This window comes from Oryctolagus cuniculus, chromosome 3 (genome assembly GCF_051225735.1).
Source record: "Oryctolagus cuniculus isolate XC-2025 breed Fujian yellow rabbit chromosome 3, ASM5122573v1, whole genome shotgun sequence".
In the NCBI taxonomy this organism is placed as follows: Eukaryota; Metazoa; Chordata; class Mammalia; order Lagomorpha; family Leporidae; genus Oryctolagus; species Oryctolagus cuniculus.
Window position 1 is genome coordinate 71,133,529 of NC_142869.1, and position 24,840 is coordinate 71,158,368.

Here is a 24,840-nt window from a genome sequence, read left to right on the forward strand (position 1 = left end):
TAGAATGACAATCACGTTAAGTAAAACTCTGACCTCAGAGTTAGCACTTAAGGCATTCGGATGTGGCTGAAAAGCCCAGGAGAGCAGTTCAAACATGGAAAGTCAAGACACTGTGGGAAAAAATATCCTACATGAAGAATCTGTCAGTGAGACCCCAGTGGGAAGAAGGGGCCATCAAAGAAGGATGTACTTTTCTCTGAAGGGAGGAGAGAACTTCCACTTTGCTTACAGCCTTGTCTAACAATATTTGGTCACAAAAGGCTTCCATATCCTTGGCAGCTCATGGCAAGAGCCTCAGGTGATCACTAACATCATAAATAAGAGTGTTCATTGTTAAATTAACAACAGAAGTCACTGTGCACTTACTCCCCAAGTAGGACTTCTGTCCTCAATGAGTTGTACTATGAGAATTATTGCAAAACTTGTTCTCAAACAGTACTTTATATGTTGTGTGTAGGGGGGAGCAAACCGTTGAAATCTTTACTTAGTATAGAGTTGGTATTCTGCATATAAAGTGAATTAAAAATGTATCTTAATGAAGAATGGGATGGGAGAGGGAGTAGGAGGTGGGATGGGAGTAGGGGTGGGAGGGTGGGTATAGGGGGGAAGAACCACTATATTCCTAAAGTTGTACCAATAAAATTTGCAATCATTAAATAAATGCTTTAAAAATAAATACATAAATAAATAAATATATGATGAAATATTCTTAGTACTGAAATACAAGAGCTTATTAACTTAATTTGTACTTCTAATGGATGACTCTTAAACACCTCAAAATGCCAAATAAAGATTTTCTAACCTTATTACATAATAGCAAATGCAAAGAAGCTACAGAAGATAGAGTATTTATCACAGGAAGAAAGGAGAGAAGGGAAGATTTTGAAAACCATGAATAAAGTACAGGCTTTGAAAAGTCCAAGATAGAACTAAAACTAGAAATCAAATAAATGCAACATATCAAAAGTTGAAGTTTATAATCAAAAAATAATAATAAAAGAAGATTCCAAGATGGCAGATTAGGGAACAACACACTGTGATAGGATAGGGATGAATAGTTTAAAAAATGTGGGAAGTGCACTCTCAGGGGAGAACAGGAGAGAAAAGTGCATTGGAAATCCTACAAGAGGAAGAGGAACGCATGGACCTGTGTGGAAGGTGCAGACATACAGCACGAACACAATCACAAGCACAACTGCAGCAGTCAGCAGCCAGAGCAGGAGGCAGCTTGGAGATGGAGGTGAGACCGATTACAGCAACCCATGGTGATATAACCAGAGGGAGAGCACGGCGTGAATTTGGACAGGAGCCCTGGGAGCGAGCAGTCACTACCAGTCACCAGCGGACCAAGTGGAAGTAGAGGGGGCACAATTATATTGCCCCAATTCCCCAGAACAGCGCCCACTGCTGGGCTGAGAAAGAGCGGGAGCCATTTGGGATTGGGCGGAAGCTGCAGAAGACTTTGTGTCTGGGCACGGCAAAGGGTTATGATAAGACATCACCTTCTCGGGAGTACTAGCGGCAGAGGGGAGAGAAAAACATTTGGCCAGTGGCTCTTATGTACACATGTGATCCAGAGATTCTAGCGGAGGGAACAATCCATAGTCCTCCCTGACTTTGAGACTGGCTGGGAGGTGGCTGGGCGACCAACCATGTAGGACGGTGAGATTCCCACAGGTTTGCAGGAGCAGGACACCTAAGTGGAGCTGTCTCAGGGAAACATCTGCCTCTCTAATGACTGGACAGGCTGGCAGGGCAGAGAGAAACTTGTGCACCCAGTGACTGCAGGAGCCTTGTGTGCTGAGGCTTTGGGGAATGAGTGCTTACATGAAAAGGTGCAGTGTGTAGCAGGTTCTCTGGGCAACCACTGGGTGCAGCTCCATATACTCAGAGCTTCTTGGTTACCTACAGCAGGTCATTGCAGTGGGAACTGTGCTTGAAGTGAAGACTGTGCAGATCATCTGTGCAGATCATAGGGTGGTGGATAACACACTAGGGGCTAACATCTAGGCATTCAGATCTGCCATGCCCAACTTGGGTGCCCTGGATGCTCAGCCTATCCCAAGCACTCAACAGTGCTCCCTGGCCACTCCCACCACACACTCTTAGTATTCACTGAAAGTGTAGACATTCCACTAAGCCACAGAGGAATAGCTCAAATATAAATGCCATCATACACACACACACACACACACACACACACACAATCACTTCACAAATGCCTAAAAACAAATGTAGAAATACAAGAAATAAGAATAAGGAGGATACCATGACCACCCCTAAAAGGAACACAACAACATTTCAATATTAGAGTGTAAAGACGAAGATACTGAACAAATGGCAGAAATGGAATTCAAAAAATTAATCACAGGATTACCCAAAAGCAATAAAAAGCAAATCTACAAACTAAAGAAAACCATACATGACATGAACAAAAATTTCTCCCATGAAATTAAAATGAAGAATTCAATAAATCAAATTAAAAATGTAATAGAAAGCCTTAATAGACTTGGTGAGGCAGAAAAATTATCTGAACTAGAAGAAAAATCTTTAGAAAACTTAGATTAAAAAAAAAAAAAAACAAAAATAATTACAAAACTTAAAAACACTGTTGGAAATTTATGGGACACTATCAAACTACCTAACATACAGATCTTAGGAGTTCCTGAAGGTGTAGGAAGAGAAAATGGCTAGAAGGCCTATCTAGTGAAATAATTACAGAAAACTTCCCCAATTTGAAGAAAGGGATCCCAAGTGGAAGGAAGGAAGGAAGGAAGGAAGGAAGGAAGGAAGGAAGGAAGGAAGGAAGGAAAAATAAGAAAATAAATAAGAAAAATCAAGCTGGAGGCATCACAATACCTGACTTCAAAGTGTACTACAAAGCTACAGTAATTAAAACAGCATGATAATGGCATAAAAGCCAACACACAGCCAACTGATTTTTGACAAAAGTACTCTGAGCATACAGTGGGGTAAGGATAATCTCTTCAACAAATTGTGCTGGCAAAACGGGAAGTATATATGTAGAGGAATGAAATTATATCCATACCTCGCATCATATACAAAAATCAACACAAGATGGATCAAAGACCCAATTTTAGACCTGAGACTAGGAAGTTTCTGCAAGAAAACACAGGGGAAATACTTCAAGACATTCTAATAGGGGCTGACTTCTTGGACAGACCCCCAAATTACAGGCAACAAAAACAAAACTAAATAAATGGGAGTATATCAAACTCAGAAGCTTTTGCACAGCAAAGAAAACAATGAACAGAGTGAAGAGGCATCCAACAAAATAGTAAAAAGCATTTGCAAGCCACCTATCTGATAAAGGATTATTATCCTGAACATATCAGCAACTTAAAAAAAGGCAACAAAAATCAACCCAGTTGAGAAATGGGCAAAGGACTTCAATAGATAGTTCTCAATAAGAAATACAAATGAAAAAATGAATGAAAAAATGTTCACTATCACTAGCCATCAGGGAAATGCAAATCAAAATCATAATGAGATCACCTCATCCCTGTCACGTGGCTAAAATCCAAAACACAGAGCAACAAATGCTGGCAAGGATGTGGACAAAGGGTAACACTTACACACTGTTTGTGGGAATGTAAATTAGTGCAACCGCTGTGAAAAACAGTGTAGAGATTTCTTTAAAAACTAGAAAAGTCTTGCCATATGATCTAGCAATCCCACTACTGGGTATATGCCCAAAAGATATGCACACACTGTATCAAAGAGATACCTGCATCACCATGTTTCTAGCAGCACTGCTCACAACAGCCAAAATTTATAATCTACCAAGATGCCCATCATAAGATGAATGCACAAAGAAAATGTGGTATATACACATGATGGAATATTACTCAGCTATAAAAAAGAAATTCTATCCTTTGCAGTAAAATGGACACAACTGGAGGACATCATGTTGAGTGAAATAAGTCAGGCCCAGAAACACAAATACCACATGTTCTCCCTCTTTATGTGGGCACTAAAACTTAAAAAAAAAAAAAGCAAAAAAGAAAAAAGAAAGAAATTTCTGTGTGTATCAGTATTGCTGCAAATAAAATTTTGTTAAACATTGTTTAATACCAGTCAAGCCAGTGGTTAAGAATGTTATACTACTATAGGGGCCAGCAGGTTAACGCCATGGCCTGAAGCGCCAGCATCCCATATGGACGCCGGTCCGAGACCCAGCTGTTCCACTTCCAATCCAGCTCTCTGCTATGGCCTGGGAAAGCAGTAGAGGATGGCCCAAGTGCTTGAGCCCCCGCACCCATGTAGGAGACCCAGAAGAAGCTCCTGGCTCCTGGCTTCGGATCGGCACAGCTCCAGCCATTGCAGCCAATTGGGGAGTGAACCATCGGATGGAAGACCTCTCTCTCTCTGCCTCTCCTCTCTCTTTTGCAACTCTGACTTTAAAATAAATAAATAAATCTTAAAAAAAAAAAAAAAGAATGTTATACTACTATAGTTTTAATGATCTGTGATTATTTTAAATTTTACTATGTGTGGATGAAATGGTCATTTTTCCATTCAATTATTGTTTATAGCTATTGTCTATATTCCCACTAAACTAGGGTCTTTTGCTTTTTCACTTGTTAAACTTATTCAGTGAAAAATTAAGCCTGTTTACTGTAATGTAAGCTTAAAAAGTTAACTCAAAAACTAAAATAGTGGCCGGCGCTGCGGCTCACTAGGCTAATCCTCCGCCTTGCGGTGCCGGCACACCGGGTTCTAGTCCCGGTCAGGGCGCCGGATTCTGTCCCAGTTGCCCCTCCTTCCAGGCCAGCTCTCTACTGTGGCCAGGGAGTGCAGTGGAGGATGGCCCATGTCCTTGGGCCCTGCACCCCATGGGAGACCAGGATAAGTACCTGGCTCCTGCCATCGGATCAGCGCAGTGCACCGGCCACGGGGGCCACTGGAGGGTGAACCAACGGCAAAGGAAGACCTTTCTGTCTCTCTCTCACTGTCCACTCTGCCTGTCAAAAAAAAAAAAAAACTAAAATAAAAAAATTCTAAAGGGACTTTCAATAAACCTTTTTTAATTATTACAAGTTTTGACAAATTCATTTGTGTATTTTGAATTGTCTCAAAAAACAAAAATATTCAAAGCATATCTAGTCAGTAGTTTATTTTATTTTGCTGATACTATCAATTACTTAACAGAAAAAAGAAATTGAAAGCAAACAAGAAAAATTAATGTTATCTCTGGATAAGAAAATAATGGTCTGAAACTAAGCATTCTCTTTTTATACTTTTTCTGTTTTTCTATTTTCCTACTATGAACATTCATATTGCCACAACTTCACAGGAGAAAGTACTTTAAGTGACTTCAATATTTTGTGCCTTAAAGTCACAAAGATTAATGATCTGGTCATTGTACACAGATAAAGAAACATTTCTTGGCAATGGCCTCTCACAGTAATCTGTACTTGAAAAGGTTATCATTATCTGAACAATCCTATTCTTTGAGAAATTCTCTAATTAGACCGACTTACACAGAATCCTGGAGATAATTATCGGATGTTTGTAAATTAAATAATAACAATAAATTTAAATTTAATAATATTTCATTAAGATGTGTTCTTATTTTCTTCCTGGTTATATACAACACAAACACTACTCTCTACTCTCATTTCATATGAGCTACACACAAAAAAAAGAGTAAGTAGTTGTAGGAAGAATGTCATGTGTATAAATAGCACTGCTGAGTACATAATGTCCGGATACTCCAGGGATAGCAGGGACAAATATCTGACACAACTTGTATGAATAAAATTAAGCAAACCATAATACATACGCTCATTCATATAAAACTGCAAGCGAAAGAAATCTTGCTGTTGTAGTTTTAAATCTGTTTCCTCATTTCTAAAATGAAATGGTTGGTTTAGATTACATCTAGACTCTTTTCCAATTAAAAATTAGAACAAAATATTTTGCTAATTGCTACAGTTCTCTCTCCCCATGGTACTAATTAAGAAGTTATAGCTTTCCTCTCATCTTATCTTGTTTTGTATATAATTTGTTAAACATTAAGAATGAAATCATGAAAATAATTTGCTTAATAATCTCTTGGACTTTGAAGGGTAAGGATGTAGAATTCCAATTCTTAAGCCACAGCTAGCTCTTCACTATATTTCTTTTCTTTTCTTTAGGATTTTTTATTTATTTATTTCAGAGATAGAGTTACAGACAGAGAAAGGAAGAGACAGAGAGAAAGGTCTTCCATCCACTGGTTCACTCCCCAAATGGTCACAACAGCCAGAGTTGGGCCAATCAGAAGCCAGGAACCAGGAGCTTCCTCTGGGTCTCCTAAATGGGTTCAAGGCCCAAGCACTTGGGCCACCTTCTGCTGCTTTCCCAGGACATCCACAGAGAACTGGAAGAGAAGCAGCAAGGACTCAAACTGGCACCATATGACATGGCAGCGCCTTTAGCCTACTATGCCACAGCACCAGGCCCCCTTCACTAAGGGGCCTGGTGCTGTGGCATGGCAAAGTTAAAAGCTGCCGTCTGTAGCACCATCATCTTATGGGCACAGGTTCAAGTTTCAGCTGCTTCACTTTAGACCCAGCTCCCTGCTAACATGCCTAGGAAAGCAGCAGAAGATGGCCCAAGTGCTTTGGCCCCTACACCCATGTGGAAGACCTGGAGGAAGTTCCTGGGTCCTGGCTTCAGCATGGCCCAGTCCTGGCTGTTGTGGTCATTTGGGGAATAAACCAGTGGAAAGAAGACTTCTCTCTCTACCTCTCCCTCTCTGTAAAGCAAATTTGTAACAATACTTGCAAAAAAAAAAAAAAATCACTAAAATAACTAATCCAAGTGATCAGTTTCAGTTCACAATTGATCATAATGATAGGACTAAGAGTCAAAGGGATCACATAAACAAGACTAGTGTCTACAAATACTAATAGAATTAAAAAGGAGAGAATGATCCAACATGGGAAGCAGATACACAGCAGACTCAGAGAATGGCAGATGTCCTAAACAGCACTCTGGCCTCAGAATCAGCCCTTAAGGCATTTGGATCCCGCTGAAGAGCCCATGAGAGTATTTTAGGCATGGAAAGCCAAGACACTCTGGGGGGAAAAAAAAGACCTAAATGAAAGATCTCTGTGAGTGAGATCCCAGTGGAAAGAACAGGGCCATCAAAGAAGGAGGCACCTTTCTCTGAAGGGAGGAGAGAATTTCTACTTTGACTAAGACCCTGTCTGAATAAAATCGTTCCAATTTTTTCTGAATAAAATCAAAGTTAGCGAACTTAAGAAGCTTTCATAGCCTTGGCAGCTCATGACAAGAGCCTAGGGTGATTACTGGTGCCATAAACAAGAGTGTCAATTGTTGGCCGGCGCCGCGGCTCACTAGGCTAATCCTCCGCCTTGCGGCGCCGGCACACCGGGTTCTAGTCCCAGTCGGGGCACCGGATTCTGTCCCGGTTGCCCCCCTTCCAGGCCAGCTCTCTACTGTGGCCAGGGAGTGCAGTGGAGGATGGCCCAAGTCCTTGGGCCCTGCACTCCATGGGAGACCAGGAGAAGCACCTGGCTCCTGCCATCGGATCAGCGCGGTGCGCTGGCCGCAGCGTGCCAGCCGCGGCGGCCATTGGAGGGTGAACCAACGGCAAAGGAAGACCTTTCTCTCTGTCTCTTTCTCTCACTGTCCACTCTGCCTGTCAAAAAAATAAATTAAAAAAAAATAAAAAAAAGAGTGTCAATTGTTAAGTCAACAACAGGAGTCACTGTGCACTGTGCACTATCTCCATGTAGGATCTCTGCCCTTAATGTGTTGTACAATGTGAATGAATGCTATAACTAGTACTCAAACAGTACTTTACACTTTGTGTTTCTGTGCGGGTGCAAACTATTGAAATCTTTACTTAATATATACTAAACTGATCTTCTACATATAAAGATAATTGAAAATGAATCTTGATGTGAATGGGATGGGAGAGGGAGCGGGAGATGGGAGGGTTGCGAGTGGGAGGGAAGTTATGGGGGGAAAAGGCCACTGTAATCCAAAAGCTGTACCTTGGAAATTTATATTTATTAAATAAAAGTTTAAAAAATAATATTAGGGGCAGGCATTTGGCCTAGCAATTAAGATGCCAGGTAAGATTCCTACATTGAAGTCAACATTGTGTTTGGCAGGTAGAGTCACAGCCTGAGACACTGGCGTTCTATATGGAGTCTGTTCATGATCCAGCTGTTCCACTTCTGATCCAGCTCGCTGCTAATGGGCAGAAGACGGCCCATGAGCTTGGGTCCCTGCAACCCACATGGGAGGCACGAGAGAAGATACTGGCTTCTGGCGTTAGTCTAGACCAGCCCTCTCTCAGTACAAATAAATAAGTTTGTGGTTTTTTTTTTTTTTTTTTTTTTTTTTTTTGACAGGCAGAGTTAGACAGTAACAGAGAGAGTCAGAGAGAAAGGTCTTTCTTCTGTTGGTTTACCCCTGAAATGGCCGCTACAGCCAGCGCGTTGCACCAATCCGAATCCAGGAGCCAGGTGCTTCCTCCTGGTCTCCCATGCGGGTGCAGTGGGCCATCCTCCACTGCATTCCCAGGCCACAGCAGAGAGCTGGACTGGAAGAGGAGCAACCGGGACAGAATCCGGTGCCCCGACAGGGACTAGAACCCGGGGTGCTGGTGCCACAGGCGGAGTAATAACCTAGTGAGCCATGGCACCAGCCCAAATAAATAAATCTTAAAAAGAAAAAAGAAAAGAATCCCATTCTGGCTGAGTACCTGACAATAGCTGACTCTGGCTCTCTGACTCCAGATTCCTGCAAATGTGGACCTTGGAAAGCAGCAGTGCTGGCTCAAGTAACTGGGTTCCTGCCAACCACATGGAAGACCTGGATTGAGTTTTCAACTACTGATTTTAGTCTAGTATATCCCCAGCCATTACAAGCATTTGAGGAGTGTAACAATGGATGTCTACACACACACACACACATACACACACACATAATCTGTCTCCCTTTTGTCTCTATCTCTCTAGAAAGGAAGGGGAGGAAGGAAGGGAGATGGGAGAGAAAGGGAGGAAGGAAGACAAAGTGGGCATTTGGCTGGCAATTAAGACGCCAACTGGAAGGCCAGTATCCTTTTTGTTTGTCCTGGATCTGCTCCCAACTCTGATTTCCTGCTGATGTAGACCCTAGAAGGCAGCAGGTAATGACTCAAGTACTCAGGTTCCTGCCATTCATATGAGAGATCTAGACTGAGTTCCTGGCTCCTGGTTCCAGGCCCAGGCCATTGCCAGGCATCTGGGGAGTAAATCAGTAGAACAGACCTCTCTGTTTCTCAACTAAGTAAAATTTTCTTTAAAGATTTATTTATTTTACTTGAAAGTCAGAATTACACAGAGAGAGAAGGAGAGGCAGAGAAAGAGAGAAGTCTTCCATCCACTGGTTCACTCCCCAATTGGTCACAACAGCCAGAGCTGCGCCAATCTGAAGCCAGGAGCCAAGCGCTTATTCCGGGTCTCCCACATGGTGCAGGGGCCCAAGGGCTTGGGCAATCGTCTACTGTCCTCCCAGGCCATAGCAGAGAGCTGGATAGGAAGTGGAGCAGCCGGGACTCAAACCGGCACCCATATGGGATGCCAGCACTGCAGGTGGTGGCCTTACACACTATGCCACAGCGCCAGCCCCAGTAAATTTTTTTTTTTTAAGATTTATTTTATTTGAAAGAGTTATAGAGAGAGCTGGAGCCAAAGAAAGAGAGGTCTTCCATCAACTAGTTCACTCCCCAAGTGACCAGAGCTGAGCTGATTGGAAACCAGGGACCAGCAGCTTCTTCTGGGTCTCCCACATGGGTGCAGGGGCTCAAGGACTTGGGCCATCTTCTACTGCTTCCCCAGGCCAGAGCAGAGCCAGATTGTAAGTGGAGAAGCTAGGACTGGAACTGGCAGCCATATGGGATGCCTGCCCTGCAAGCCAGGGCTTTAACCCACTGCACCACAGTGCCACAGCACCAGCCCCATGTGAATATTTTTTAAAGGAAGAACCCTACTTAAAAATCATAAAGCTACAAGCCGGCACCGCGGCTCACTAGGCTAATCCTCAGCCTTGTGGCGCCGGCACACTGGGTTCTAGTCCCGGTCGGGGCGCCGGATTCTGTCCTGGTTTCCCCTCTTCCAGGCCAGCTCTCTGCTGTGGCCAGGGAGTGCAGTGGAGAATGGCCCAGGTGCTTGGGCCCTGCACCCCATGGGAGACCAGGAGAAGTACCTGGCTCCTGCCATCGGATCAGTGCGGTGCTCTGGCTGCAGCGCACAGGCTGCGGCGGCCATTGGAGGGTGAACCAATGGCGAAGTAAGACCTTTCTCTCTGTCTCACTCTCTCACTGTCCACTCTGCCTGTCAAAAAAAAAAAAATCATAAAGCTAGGACTGGCACTATGGCATAGCAGATCAAGCCACTGCCTGAAGCGCCAGTATATGGGTGCTTGTTTGAGTCCCAGTGGCTCCACTTAAGACCCAGTTCCCTGCCATTGAGCCTAAGAGGACAGTGGAAGATAGCCCAAGGAGATCCAGGCTTCCTGGCTTTGGATTGGCCAAGTTCTGGCAATTGCAGCCATTTGGAGAGTTAACCAGCTGATGGAAGATCTCTCTCTCTGTCTCTCCCTCTCTGTAATTTTGCCTTTCAAATAAATTTTTAGAAAAACAAAAAAATAAATAATAAAAATAATAATGCCATTATTTAAAGGAATAGAAGGAAATTCTTTTACTATTCTCTAAATAGATTGCATTAAAACTCAATGAACTTGCTTCTGATTCCTAGCCCCCAACATTACTGTTTTGCATGTAGGCCATCGGTACTGGTAAAATAATGGTTCCCTCTAAGAAATAAAAAACAAATAGAATAAAAGAGGACATATCACCACAAGAAGAAACTAGTATAAGAATCACATTAATTTTATAGCTTTATTATTAAATTAAAAAATATATTTTGTTCCTTAAGCTATAATGAATGCTAATAAAACTTTAGTATGTTCTCTTGTTTTACAAAGGTAAAAATCTTCTATAAAATATCTCACAGGGGTTAATGTTGTGGCACAATGTGTTAGTTTGGCCACTCTACTTCCAATCCAGCTCCCTGCTGATGTGCCTGGGAAAGCAGAGGAAGTTGGACCAAATACTTGGACCCTGTGCTACCCACTTGAGAGACCTAGATAGCTCCTAGCTTCAGCCTAGTCCAGCCCCAGCCATGTAGCCATTTGGGGAGTGAACCAGTAGAAAGAAGATTCTCTCTCTCATTCATATTCATATTCTCTCCCCCCCACCCTTCAAATAAGTAAATAAATCTTAAGGAAGGAAGGAAAAAAAGGACAGAGGGAAGGAGAAGGGAGGGGCTCTACAGATTGTGCTCCTGGGGCTGCTGACTCTAGAAGAAGCCAGCCGCTATATATGATATACAAGTTGAGAACACCACGCTGGAGAAGCCACATATCAGCACCCTGTTCAACCACAGACAGGCGGATTCAACTATAACTCTGAGGAAGCCATTCTAGACCTCTATCTTAGTTTAGCCTTCAAATGACCGCAGCTATAGTCAACAACTGACTACAATTATATGAAATAACCCAAGCAAGAACTACCCAGCAGCCCTTTCCAAATTCCTGAGTCATAAAATTATAAACAAAATAAAATGGTACTTTTAAGCCACACAGTTGTGGACAAATCTGCTGTACAGCAACAGTAACCAAAAGAAGGGCTTACACACTTTACAGATGGAATGCCAGACCAGCACAAGAGACCTAGTGTCCACTTTCAACTGCAATACTAACTAGATGAAATTTAGTAGCCTAAGTGAGTTAGTTAATTCTCTAGAATACAACTCAGAAGACTGAAACAAACAAACAAACAAAAAAACCTCAGTACAAAGATGAATTTGCAAAATGTGTTACAGAATAAACAAAGGAACAAAGGCAGGTCACAAGAGAGTAAATTTGACACATTTTATTTACTCTTCTACACATGTGTAAGCATGCACATTCTCATTATACATTTCTACAAACACACAATGAGTTAACTAAAGAGAAACAAACCTGTCAAAGATATTCAAACTATTAACTACCAAGAGGGACTGATATAGTGTTAGGGAAGTTAGAGAGGAGACTCTTTTATTTTTTTTTAATTGACAAAATAACTATAATGTATTCATGCATTACTTATATAATCTTATAATTAAATTTTTTAAGATAAGCTTCATTGCCTTTAAACAATGTATTAATAAACTATTCCCTCTGGAATGGGCAGAAGAAACTCATGCAGCTTCAAACTTCAAGAATGCATGAATCCTTTTTACACATAAAGTACTAAGATAAAAAAGTTATCAAGAGTCAAATTTGTACCTTGTCCATCATAGGGACTTTATATATGTTATCCAATTTAATTATAACATTAGAATTATCACTGTTTTTTCATGAGGAAATTTATATTCTGGAATTAAATCTAGCTAAAAGCATATGAATATTTAAGTCAAAATTTAAATTTAGAATTGCCTAATTCTAAAGCTCAAGTTCTTTCCAAGATACATGTTATGACACCTGGGAACATGAGTGAAGAACTGCATAATAAAAGAAACAAAGCCATGTTTATATTGTTCTCTTAAACAAAATCTGAAGTAGATATCCCTTCAATCTAGTTCCAGCTAAACAACTCTAACCAGATTTTTAGGACTTCAAATGTGATGAATATATAAACTATAAAAAGTGCTTTAAAAAAGTGTTTTATACTAGAATTATAATTACAAATTATGATTTACAGGTCAAAGAGTCTACACTACTTTTAAATATCTAAGTTAAATATACATCACATGCTCTAAAAGCAAGTCTTCTTGGCTACGAACACAAGAATATTGTATTATGAGAACAGGGGCTGAAATAAAGCATTTTAAAGTTATCACCATCAAAAAGTGGTTTATCTGGGGCTAGTGCTGCACCATGTAGGTTGAGCCTCCACCTGTGGTGCTGGCATCCTATATGGGGGCCAGTTCGAAGCCCAGCTGCTCCACTTCCGATCCAGCTCCCTGCTGATGACCTGGGAGGGTAGGGAGGAAAGGCCCAGATGCTTGGGCCTCTGTACCCACGTGGGAGAGCTGGAAGAAGCTCATGTCTCCCGGCTTCAGGTTGGTCAAGCTCTGGCCATTGTGGCCATTTGGAAAGTGACCAGAAGACCAAACACTTGGGCTAACTTCCACTGCTTTTCCCAGGCCATTAGCAGGGAGCTGGATCGGAAGTGGAGCAGCCAGAACATCAATCGGCACCCATATGGGATGTAGGCATCACAGTCAGCGGCTTTACCTACTACGCCATAATGTCAGCCCCTGATTTATTTCTTTAGCCAACATATACATAGTGTTTACAATACATACAGGCACCAATGCTCTAAGTGTTTACATAAATTAACCTATTCAATCCTAATAATATCCCTCTTGAACTAAGTAATAGTATTATCTCCACTTTAAACTTGAGGACATTTAGACAGGGAGAAGTTAAGATAGTGCCCAAGGGGACAGCAGTGAATTAACGCCCTGGCCTGAAGTGCCAGCATCCCATATGGGCGCAGGTTCGAGACCCAGCTGCTCCATTTCCAATCCAGCTCTCTGCTATGGCCTGAGAAAGTAGGAGAAGATGGCCCAAGTCCTTGGGCCTCTGTACCCACATGGGAGACCCAGAAGAAGCTCCTGGCTCTGGATTGGCACAGCTCTGGCCATTGCAGCCAATTGGGGAGTAAATCAGCTCGCTCGCTCTCTCTCTCTCTCTCTCTCTCTCTCTCTGCCTCTCCTCTCTCAAACTCTAACTTTCAAATAAATAAATCTTTAAACAAGACAGAAAGACAGAAAGAGAGAGAGAGAAAGAAAAGAAAAGAAAAGAAAAGAAAAGAAAAGAAAAGAAAAGAAAAGAAAAGAAAAGAAAAGAAAAGAAAAGAAGGAGGGAGGGAGGGAGGGAGGGAGGGAGGGAGGAAGAAGGAAGGAAAGAAGGAAGAAGGAAGGAAGGAAGGGAAGAAGGAAGGAAGGAAGGAAGGAAGGAAGGAAGGAAAGAAGAGAGAGAGAGAGAGAGAGAGAGAGAGAGAGAGAAAGAAAGAAAGAAAGAAAGAAAGAAAGAAAGAAAGAAAGAAAGAAAGAAAGAAAGAAAGAAAGAAAGAAAGAGAGAGTTGCCCAAGGTCATCCTACTAGTTGGTATAGGGTCCAGAATCTAAACCCAAGAAGTCTAATTCTAGAGTTAAACTCCTAAGCACACACTAAACTGTCTCTACAATCTGATGTGAACTCTAAAATTGTCCAAAATGAGATTCCACAGATACTGCATGTTATAAGAGCCTTTCATAGGGAGAAAAAAGGTTGAAGCACTAAATCAGTTACAAGACTTCCAGAACAGAAATCATCCTTTGAAAAGGAGTATATTTGCCTTACAGTTCATACTACAATATAAACCAAAAACAAGTTTTTAAAGGAAGAAAATGTTTAAACTCAATTTCACTTTTTAAAATTTTAATCATTACACATATTAACTTAGAAATATGAAATTTAAATTTTCACAATCACCAACATTATAAATATAAGTAACACATCAACTTTTCTCTATAACTAGTTTATTTAAAATGTTTATTAAATAAAGATACCTTTGTCAAACTAATGGTTAAGACTGTCATACTACTATAGTTTTAATGATCTGTGATTACTTTGAAATTTACTGTATATGGGTGAAATTGTCATTTTTTGATTGATCACTGTTTATAGCCCATGCCTACATTTCTGTTAAACTAGTGTCTTTTTGTTTTCTACTCGCTGAACTCTACTGAAGCATTAAACCCTGGAGTACAATGCAAATTAAAAATATGTTACCTCAAAAGCGAAGGGAAGGAAAAAAAAAGGGAGAGAAGAGGAGGGAGGGTGGGAGAAAGGGAATATCATTATATTCTCAGAAATCTATGAGCCTGTTAAAAACTAAAAAAATTAAAATTAAACATTTACTATAAATAAATGTTATAAAAATTAAAATTTCAAACTGATGTTCTATTTCCTAGCACACTGTTGTTTTTTAAATCCATGACATGTAAGGTGTAACTTCATTATGAGATTAGAAAAACAGATACATTTTAGATTCTCTTAATAAATTATTCTATACTTAGCAAAATTCCTTCAAGCAATTTCATGGTACATATGATACCTATTTAAGTAGATATGGGCCTATCTTCCTAGGAGAAATCTCTAACTCTGTCTTCCTATTAAACTGAGAAAAGAGAGATGAATTATAAACAAGAAGTAAAAACCAGGGCCAGCATAGTAGTACAATAGATTAAACTGCCACCTGCAATGTCAGCACCCCATGTGGTGCCAATTCAGATCCTGTCTGCTCCACTTCTCATCCAGCTCCCCATTAATGGCCTGCGAAAGCAGCAAAAGATGGCCCAGGTGCTTGAGCCACCCATGAGGGAGACCCAAAAGAAGCTCCTAGCTCCTGGCATTGGACTGGCTCAGCCCTGGCTGTTACAGTTATTTAAAAAAAAAAAAAAAAAAAAAGGAACAGTTCAGCAGGCTGATCAGTAATATCCAAAAGTTGTACAGCTACAGAAACAAGAACCCAAATTATGTCTACTTTGTGGTATTTCAATAATGCAATAAAAAGATCTAGTGATGGGGATAGGCATTGTGTTGTAACATGTTAAGCTTCCAACTACAATGCCAGCATCCCATATGGATGCCAGTTTGAGTCCTGGCTGCTCTACTTTTTTTTTTTTTTTTTTTTTTTTTTTTTTTTTTTTTTTTGACAGGCAGAGTGGACAGTGAGAGAGAGACAGAGAGAAAGGTCTTCCTTTTGCCGTCGGTTCACCCTCCAACAGCCGCCGTGGCCAGTGCACTGTGGCCGGCACAAAGCGCTGATCCAATGGCAGGAGCCAGGTGCTTATCCTGGTCTCCGATGCAGGTGCAGGGCCCAAGCACTTGGGTCATCCTCCACTGCACTCTCAAGCCACAGCAGAGAGCTGGCCTGGAAGAGGGGCAACCGGGACAGAATCCTGCGCCCCGACCGAGACTAGAACCCGGGGTGCCGGCGCTGCAAGGGGGAGGATTAGCCTGTTGAGCCACAGCACCGGCCTGCTCTACTTCTAATCTAGCTCCCGACTAATGTGCCTGGGAAAGCAGCAGAGATGACCAAAGTCTTCGGTCCACTGCCCCCAGAGAGACTTGGATGAAGCTCCTGGCTCCTGGCCTAAGCTTGGGCCAGACTTAGCCATTGCAGCCATTTGGGAAATGAACCAGCAGATGGAAGATATCTCTCTCTCCCCCTCCCCAACTCTGTAACCCTGCCTTTCAAATAAATAAATACATCTTTAAAAAAAATCTATTGATTTGAAAAAACACAAGAAACACCTGTATCCCATATGGGAGCACTAGTTTCAGTCCCAGCTGCTCCACTTCCAATCCAGCTGCCTGCTAATATGCCTGCAAAACCAGCAGATGATGGCTCAAGTACTTGGACCCTACCACCCACATGAGAAACCTGGAATGGAGTTCCAAGCTTGTGACCTCAGCCTGGCCCTGCCCCAGCTGTTGCAGGTATCCAGGGAGTAAACCAATGGATTAAAGATCTCTTTTCCTGTCTTCCCTCTCTTTCACTCTGACATTCAAATTAATAAATAAGTCTTACCTCATCTGAAGAATCTACTTGTCCCAATGGTCCTGCTGCACCTGCAAAACCTTTGGAAGGAAGGAAGGAAGTTTTTCTTTATAGTTATTACATATTGCTTCACTTTAAAATTACTTTGACACACACAAATATAAAAAAGCTAAGTTTTATAATGTTAGGACACTTCATTGTAATAGTTATCTTGGCAAAATTCAATATTTATTTTGACTAAACTTTTACCTAATAGCTATATTTCAATAGGGATTCTCCAGAGAAAATCCAGATTTAATAATTATAAAAATGGGGGGTTGGCACTGTGGAGTAGCAGATAAAGCTGCTGCCTGAAATGTCGGCATCCCATATGGGCGCTGGTTCAAGTCCTGGCTGCTCCTCTTCCAATCCAGCTCTCTGCTATGGCCTGGGAATGCAGTAGAAGATGGCCCAAGTCCTTGGGCCCCTACACCTGTGTAGGAGACCTGGAAGAAGCTCCTGGCTCCTGGCTTCAGATCAGCACAGCTTTGGCCATTGCGGCCAACTGGGGAGTGAACCAGCAGAAAAAAAGACTCTCTCTCTCTCTCTGCCTCTTCTTCTCTCTGCATGTAACTCTAACTTTCAAGTAAATAAATAAATCTTTTTAAAAAATTTCAAAAATGCAAGAGCAAGTGTTGTGGGACAGCAGGTCAATTGCTTAGAAACCTGGCATTCCATATCAGAATGCTAATTCAAGTCCCTGCTCTCCACTTTCCCTGAAGAGCCCTGATAATGTATCTCGGGAGGCAGCAGATGATAGCCCAAGTATTTGGGCCCCTGCCACTCACATGGGACACCCAGATAGACCTCCAGGCTTCTGGCTGCTGTGGGCATTTGGGGATTGAACCAGCAGACAAAAGTTTTCTCTCTCTGCCTTTCAAGTAGATGAAAATAAACTTAAAAAAAAAAAAAGAAAGAAACAATTGTGAATTCTACTTCAGAAAATGTATTTTCTCTCTCTTTAGTTTTAAACTTTGTTTACTAAAATTGTGAGCTAGTCAAATTTTAGGCTACTCTTCAATAGCAACTACCATATTTCTCATGAATTAGAACCAGAGCTTTAATAAAGTAACCAAATTCTATTTAAGAGAAATGTATTCTCTTCTTAGGCCAATCTATTCATTTTTGCCTCTAAATTTTACCAGTTTTAGTGCTTTTCTTGTGAAGAATGACTTTTTTTAGCTCAAAATAAATTTCCTCAAAAATAAGTAAAGTTTAAGGGGGTGTTTTGTTTCAATACTGGAAAGAAAAATATATAGACAAACCTTGAACTGCCAGAGTGCTAGTACCAGCAGATGGCTCCTGCATACCATACACAAGCTTATCCTCAGGATATGTAAGTCCAGAGCTCTTCAAAGCTATAAGGTACTTTTCATGACTTTTCTTTGCACAGGCATTTTCTCCAAGACCTAATATTTAAGAGAAATTTAAAATCAGAAGAATATATTCCTTTCAAAACTTAAGTGCAAACATCTCATTAACTAATAAGCACATAATACAAAATTTTCCTAATGGAGTGGAAGTTTGTTCATTTAATCCTAGAATGATCAACTCACTTGGACGACAATTTTGTGCATAAGTTTGGCATTAACAGTCTCAGACTGCACAGCATGTTTGTAGCAACAGTGAAACCTACTAAGTCAAGCACTCAACTCATGTGAGCAACCATGTGCAAGGTACACAGGGATGCAAAGATTAAGAAGGCATGATCCTAACCTTTAAGGAATTAGAAAATAAATGGTAAAGAAAGGCAGAAAGATATGTGGTAAACAACAACTAAACAGCTGACTACCATTTGATTTGACAATCTGTACTCATAATGCCAAACATTTAGATGGATTCAAAGCAGAATACTTAAGAAAGGAGGAGGGGCTGGCACTGAGGTGTATCGGGTAGAGCGCTGCCTGCAGTGTCGGCATCCCATATATGCACCGGTCCGAGTCCCGGCTGCTTCCACTTCTTCCTAAGTAAGCCTGAGGTACTCTAATCCTGTGCATGTGTAACCCAGTCCTCATTCAAGTACTCTGGAGATCTCCAGGTCAGTCCCCCAACATGTCTCAGTGTTCAGCCCCCAAAGTTCCATAGTTTCCAACAGATTCAGTGCCCTAAACTGTGATCTCTGCATCCTTAATTCAGAGGGACCACCAGGCTCTGCTTCAATGCCAGCTTCCTGCACTATGGTCAGGAAGCTGTCCCCAGGGTAATCATGGTGCTCAGCTCATGATTTTTCTTTATCTAATGTTTATTGTCCTGAAATGTTTGTTGTCCAGGGCTTGAAATGAGCTACCTCATCTTTTTCTATGTTGTGTATGACCTAAGGGACAGCCCAATATCCAAAAGCTTAAGATTGCCTTTTTCTACCTGGACTCTAACCTCACCACAATACTACGTAACTTCTCTCATCCTTTAGCTAAACGACTTCCTCTCACCCACCAGGTTTTTTTTTTTTTTTTTTTTTTTTTTTTTTTTTTTTGACAGGCAGAGTGGACAGTGAGAGAGAGAGACAGAGAGAGAAAGGTCTTCCTTTGCCGCTGGTTCACCCTCCAATGGCCGCCGCTGCAGCCGGCGCACCGCGCTGATCCTGGCAGGAGCCAGGAGCCAGGTGCTTTTCCTGGTCTCCCATGGGGTGCAGGGCCCAAGCACCTGGGCCATCCTCCACTGCACTCCCTGGCCATAGCAGAGAGCTGGCCTGGAAGAGGGGCAACCGGGACAGAATCCGGCGCCCCAACCGGGACTAGAACCCGGTGTGCCGGCGCCGCAAGGTGGAGGATTAGCCTATTGAGCCACGGCGCCGGCTCACCCACCAGGTTTTGCTTTAAAGCCTGCTTCACTTCCCTCAGTGAAGCTCTATCTCTCCCCTACCAGTGAAATCTAGCCTCTCTTTTAAAACCACTTTCCCTACTCTTTCATGGCATTTACCACAGCTTACAATTACAGAATTTTATGGTTTGAAAATGTTATTGATGTCATTTCACTCACTAGACCATAAACGTTCTAAGAGCAGTGCTAGAATTACATGATTTACTCACACCTTCCCCGCACTACACTACAGTTTCTAGACCAGAGTCAAGCACACAGAGGGATGCTTAATATGTATGTGTTGAGGAAACAAATATGTCAGACAAGACTATCTCTAATGGCCAGTGTTGTGGTGCAGCAGGTTAAGCCGCAGCTTAGGCCATCTGCATCCTATAGCGGAACGCCAGTTCAGCCCTGGTTACTCTGCATTTCTGATCCGCTGCCTGGTAATGCATTTGGGAGACAGCAGATGATGGCCCAAGTAGGGGGGCCCCTGTCACCCACATAGGAGACTGCATGGAGTTACAAGCTAGTGGCTTCAGTCTGGCCCAGCTTCAGATGTTTCATGTACTTAGGGAGTAAACCAACAGATGGAAGATTCTCTGTCTCTCCCTGTCACTCTGCCTTTCAAATAAATACATACATAAATCTTTTTTTTTTTTTACAAAAAGTCTATCTCTAAATGACATATAATAAACAATGCACATAAAAATTTCAACACTCTAAAGAAACATAATGAACTTCAATTTTCAAAACATGTTGCTCATGAGCCAACAAGAACACTATTTAAAATATTTACTGTGAGATTATAAAATGATCAATATTTATTGTATTATAAATTTGAACAAATTAAAGGTGCAAAAACTGTCTTTATAACACACCAAGTACACAAATACTCAACAATTCCATGTTTTATCATTTTAAACTCCATATTATTATAAATTTCCAGGTCATACAACCCAAAAATCCACAATATGAATAATGCACACATAAAAGTGGTTTGTCATTGTTTGAAGAAAAGGAAGTAGAATGTAATTATGAATATGGCATATCAAAACATAGGAAATCTATATTCTGGTTTCCAAGTCCAATGTAAATTAGTTGTGAGATCTTAAGCGTATCATTTTGTTTTCCTAGGGCTCACTTTCCTCATCCATAAAATAAGAGGTTCCTTTATTAACTTGCAGTTTTAGTGTTCTATAGCAAACATTCACCTTACTTTGAAGTTCTAATATATGCAATTTCTTATGATTATACTAATGTAAGTCATAAACTTCTTCTATCCTAACATTTTACTCACCAGACGTCAAATCTTTGTAGTTTTGTTGGTTTGTCAAAACCTGAGTAAGAACAGACCGCATTGCTCCTCCCATTTTAGTTAGGTCTTCTAAAAAGGAAATCTGAGGTTCCAAAAGCTGAAGGACTTTGTTAAGGTCTTTTTCTGATGGTACATCAGCTGCTAAAACAACAATTAAAAAAACACATGAATGTATATTTGTGCATGTGTACATGTCTCAAATAATTAAGATTAACTGTCCCTAAAATATTTGGCTAAGAATAACAATATTTTGTTCTTTTATATTTAGTGACTCAGGTACCGCCATCAAAGCATATGGATGCTGCTCCACTTGGATCTAGATTCCAGCTGGTGGCTTAGGAAAAACAGAGGAAGATGGTCCAAGTGCTTGGGACCCTGCCCCCGACATGGAAGACCCAGATGAAGCTCCTGGCTTTGGCCTGGCTCCATCCTGTCCATTATGGCCATTTGGGGAGTGAATGAGCAGATAGAAGATTTCTCTCTGTCTCTCCTGCTCTCGTTAACTTTCAGATAAATAAATATTTTTAAAAAATAAAATCAGTGACTCAGATGTTAGTATTTTATAACAAAAAATCTCTATTTTTAACCAAAAGAATTCTGTAAAACTGGTGTCTCCCCAGCTTAAGGTACATTTGCTAAGGAAATCAGTCCTTTGAAATAAAATGGGAAAAAGAAATTATTTCCTAAGATAAATAAGCAGGGCTGACGATGTGGTGTAGCAGGTAAAGCAGCCACATGCAGTGCTGGCATCCCACAAGGGTGCTGGTTAAAGTCCCAGCTGCTCCACTTCCAATCCAGCTCTCTGCTATGGCCTGGGAAAGCAGTAGAAGATGGTCCAAGTGCTTGGGCCCCTGTACCCATGTGGGAGACCTGGAAGAAGCTCCTGGCTGCTGGCTTCAGATTGGCGCAGCTCTCTGGCCATAGCAGCCAACTGGGGAGTGAACCAGCTATGGAAGACCTCTCTCTCCTTCTGCCTCTCCTTCTTTCTGTGTGTAACTCTGGCTTTCAAATAAATAAATAAATCTTTTTTAAAAAAACATAATTAAGCATTTAATTTGTATAAGAAGCATTCGGTCAGAAAGTCCTCTACTCCCAGAATTATAAATGTAATTACAAGATGATTTCAAAATAAGATAGTATTTAAGAAAAAGTTAAGATCCTACCCTGGAATAAAACAAGATATAATTCAAATATACTGAGATAGTGTAAGAATTTTAGGACAATATTATGTAAGCTCTAAATTTAAGCATAATAGCAAATAACCTAACCCCTATCATATTCCAAATTATAGACTCATGTTAGCTGAAAGTCAAAGAAACTAAAATGAAAGATAACTGTTTTAATAGACATAAGTAAATTTAATAAACTAAAAAAAAAAACCACCAGGAAAAATATATCAAATAGAACTAAAGGAAGAGATAAAAATGAAAAAGAATATTTAATATTAAATATTAAAGATGAAAATAAAAAGATATTTTAGAATAATGTGGGTCTAAAAGAAATCTGTGAATAGAGTGATTTAGAACATAGCTGTAACTGGTTAAAGAAGAATACAGGGGCCGGCGCTGTGGTGTAGCGGGTAAAGCCGCTGCCTGCAGTGCTGGCATCCCATATGGGCACCGAGTCAAGACCCAGTTGCTCCATTTCCAATCCAGCTCTCTGCTATGGCCTGGGAAAGCAGTGGAGGATGGCCCAAGTGCTTGGGCCCCTGCACCCATGTGGGAGACCTTGAAGAAGCTCCTGGCTCCTGACTTTGGAATGGTACAGCTCCGGCCGTGGCAGCCATCTGGGAAGTGAACCAGTGGAGGGAAGACCTCTCTCTCTTTATTTCTGCCTCTGCCTCTCTGAACTCTGCCTTTCAAATAAATAAATCAATCTTGAAACAAAACAAAAAAAGAATAAATATAAGGAGCTAAGGGAGGACCTGTGTGCCCAAGAAAAGAGACATCAATTCATTCAACATCTTTTAAGCAGCTAAACCCCACTTCTGTATAAAGCTCATGCTGTGCATTATTCATGTTCATGTTATCCCTAGTGACTGACAAACTAACCCAGCAGACACTTCATTAATGATTGATTGCTCTTGGTTTTCAGGGGCTCTCACACATGGATCTAAGGACTGTGGGGTGAAATGAAAAACAGAACTCAATGCAACTGTGAAGCTACAGTTTTCTTCTTCCAAGTTTCCTTGCATTCACTTGAATTAGAAAACAGCAAGTCCTTTTTTTTTTTTTTTTTTTTTTTTACAGGCAGAGTGGACAGTGAGAGAGAGAGACAGATAGAAAGGTCTTTTCCTTTGGTTCACCCCGCAGTGGCTGCTGCGGCCAGCATACCACGCTGATACGAAGCCAGGAGCCAGGTGTTTCTCCTGTCTCCCATGCGGGTACAGGGCCCAAGCACTTGGGCCATCCTCCACTGCCTTCCCGGGCCACAGCAGAGAGCTCGCCTGGAAGAGGAGCAACCGGGACAGAATCCGGCGCCCCGACCAGGACTAGAACCCCATGTGCCGGCGCCACAGCCAGAGGATTAGCCTATTGAGCCGCAGCGCCGGCCAAAGTCCTTTCTTGAATTTTAAGACAGTGATACTGGGAGTGGCATTTTGGCACAGTGGGTTAAGCTACCAGCATCCCATATTAGCACTACTTCGAGACCTAGCTGATCTACTTCTAATCCAGCTCCCTGCCAATGAGCCTGGGAAAGCAAAAAATGACCAGAGTACTGGGATTCCTGCCATCCACATGGGAGACCCAGATGGAGTTCCTGCCTCCTGGTTTCAGCCTGGCCCAGCCCCAGCCATTGTAGCCATTTGGAGAGTGAACCAGTGGATGGAAGATCTCTAATTCTGCCTTTTGAATAAGTAAATAAATCCTGATAAAAAATTTTTAAATAAAAACAAAACAATTGTATCAATACAAAGAAATGCAGGTTTGTTTGTTTGTTTTCGCACGGACAGAAATTAATGCTTGGCACACTTCCAATCTAGCTCTCTGCTATGGCCTGGGAAAGCATTGGAAGATGGTCCAAGTCCTTGGGCCCCTGCACCCACATGGAATATCCAGATATAGCTTCAGGCTTCTGGCTTTGGATCAGCCCTGCTCCAGCCATCTGGGGAGTGATCCAGCGGATGGAAGACCTCCCTCCCTCCCTCCCTCTCTCTCTTTCTGCTTCTGCCTCTCAAATAAATAAATAAATCTTTTTTAAAAGTAACTTTTTTTGTATTTTTATAAATACATTCTGAAATAAGCAGAAGTATTTAATAAAACATTGCATTATTTTTGCTTAAAATGTATGAATGTATTAATTGTTTGCTCACATAAAGATAATAAGATACATTTTAGAACTTATAAAACTGCTAATGTAACACTTTCACAGTTTAAGGATAAAGACAGAAGATAAAAATGTATGCCATAGTTTCAAATTAAATATAAGGTTATCCACAGTATTAAATAACTTAAAAACCACTAAAAGTAATACAAAATGTAGTTCTCCTACAAAACAAAAATGTAGTTATCATTAGAAACATAGAAAACATCATAAAAAGTTAATAATGTGTTTCATGCCACCTAACTGATATCTATAATTCACACTGTAAGATCGAGAACTTTAATGGATATCTAATTCCATAAATGTAGTAGTCAAGATTGTGATTAAATCTCAAAAGGTAAGAGTATCATGAGTTGAATGCTTCTTTTCTCTTTTTAATATTAACATGATGCCTATACCCATACAAACTACCCAATAATATGTAAGAGAGTAATCTGATCCTATCATAAACCATTATATAATACTTGTGTATATGGAAGAAAATAAAAATAGACAGACTCTAATAAAACAAGAAAGAAAAAAGAAGAAGGGATGGGAGGGAGGGAACAGAAAAGGCAGAGGGAAGAAGGTAGGAAGTCAGGCACGAAGAGTGGTCAAAATAGTTTGTATTCTAAAACCCTAAGTTAAATTCAAACATTTCATGTTTGATACAGCTTCTTAACCCTGCTGTATCATAATATGATTATAAATAAAGTCACTTTAACCCCATAAAATGATTAGTTCCTCATCTGCAAAGC

The 24,840-nt window shown here is 41.1% G+C and overlaps 1 protein-coding gene across 2 annotated transcripts in view; it reads right to left on the reverse strand.

Moving 5' to 3' along the window:
* Window positions 1-24,840, reverse strand: part of UBR3 (ubiquitin protein ligase E3 component n-recognin 3) — a 221,598-nt gene that overhangs the window by 161,193 nt on the left and 35,565 nt on the right. For both annotated transcript variants that reach the window (XM_051849447.3, XM_089328198.1), the window contains exons 3-5: window positions 20,762-20,920; window positions 17,928-18,071; window positions 16,654-16,703 (exon numbers count right to left, since the gene is read on the reverse strand). In XM_051849447.3, the coding sequence (XP_051705407.1) occupies window positions 16,654-16,703; window positions 17,928-18,071; window positions 20,762-20,920 (353 nt within the window). The remainder of the gene's footprint in view (window positions 1-16,653; window positions 16,704-17,927; window positions 18,072-20,761; window positions 20,921-24,840) is intronic.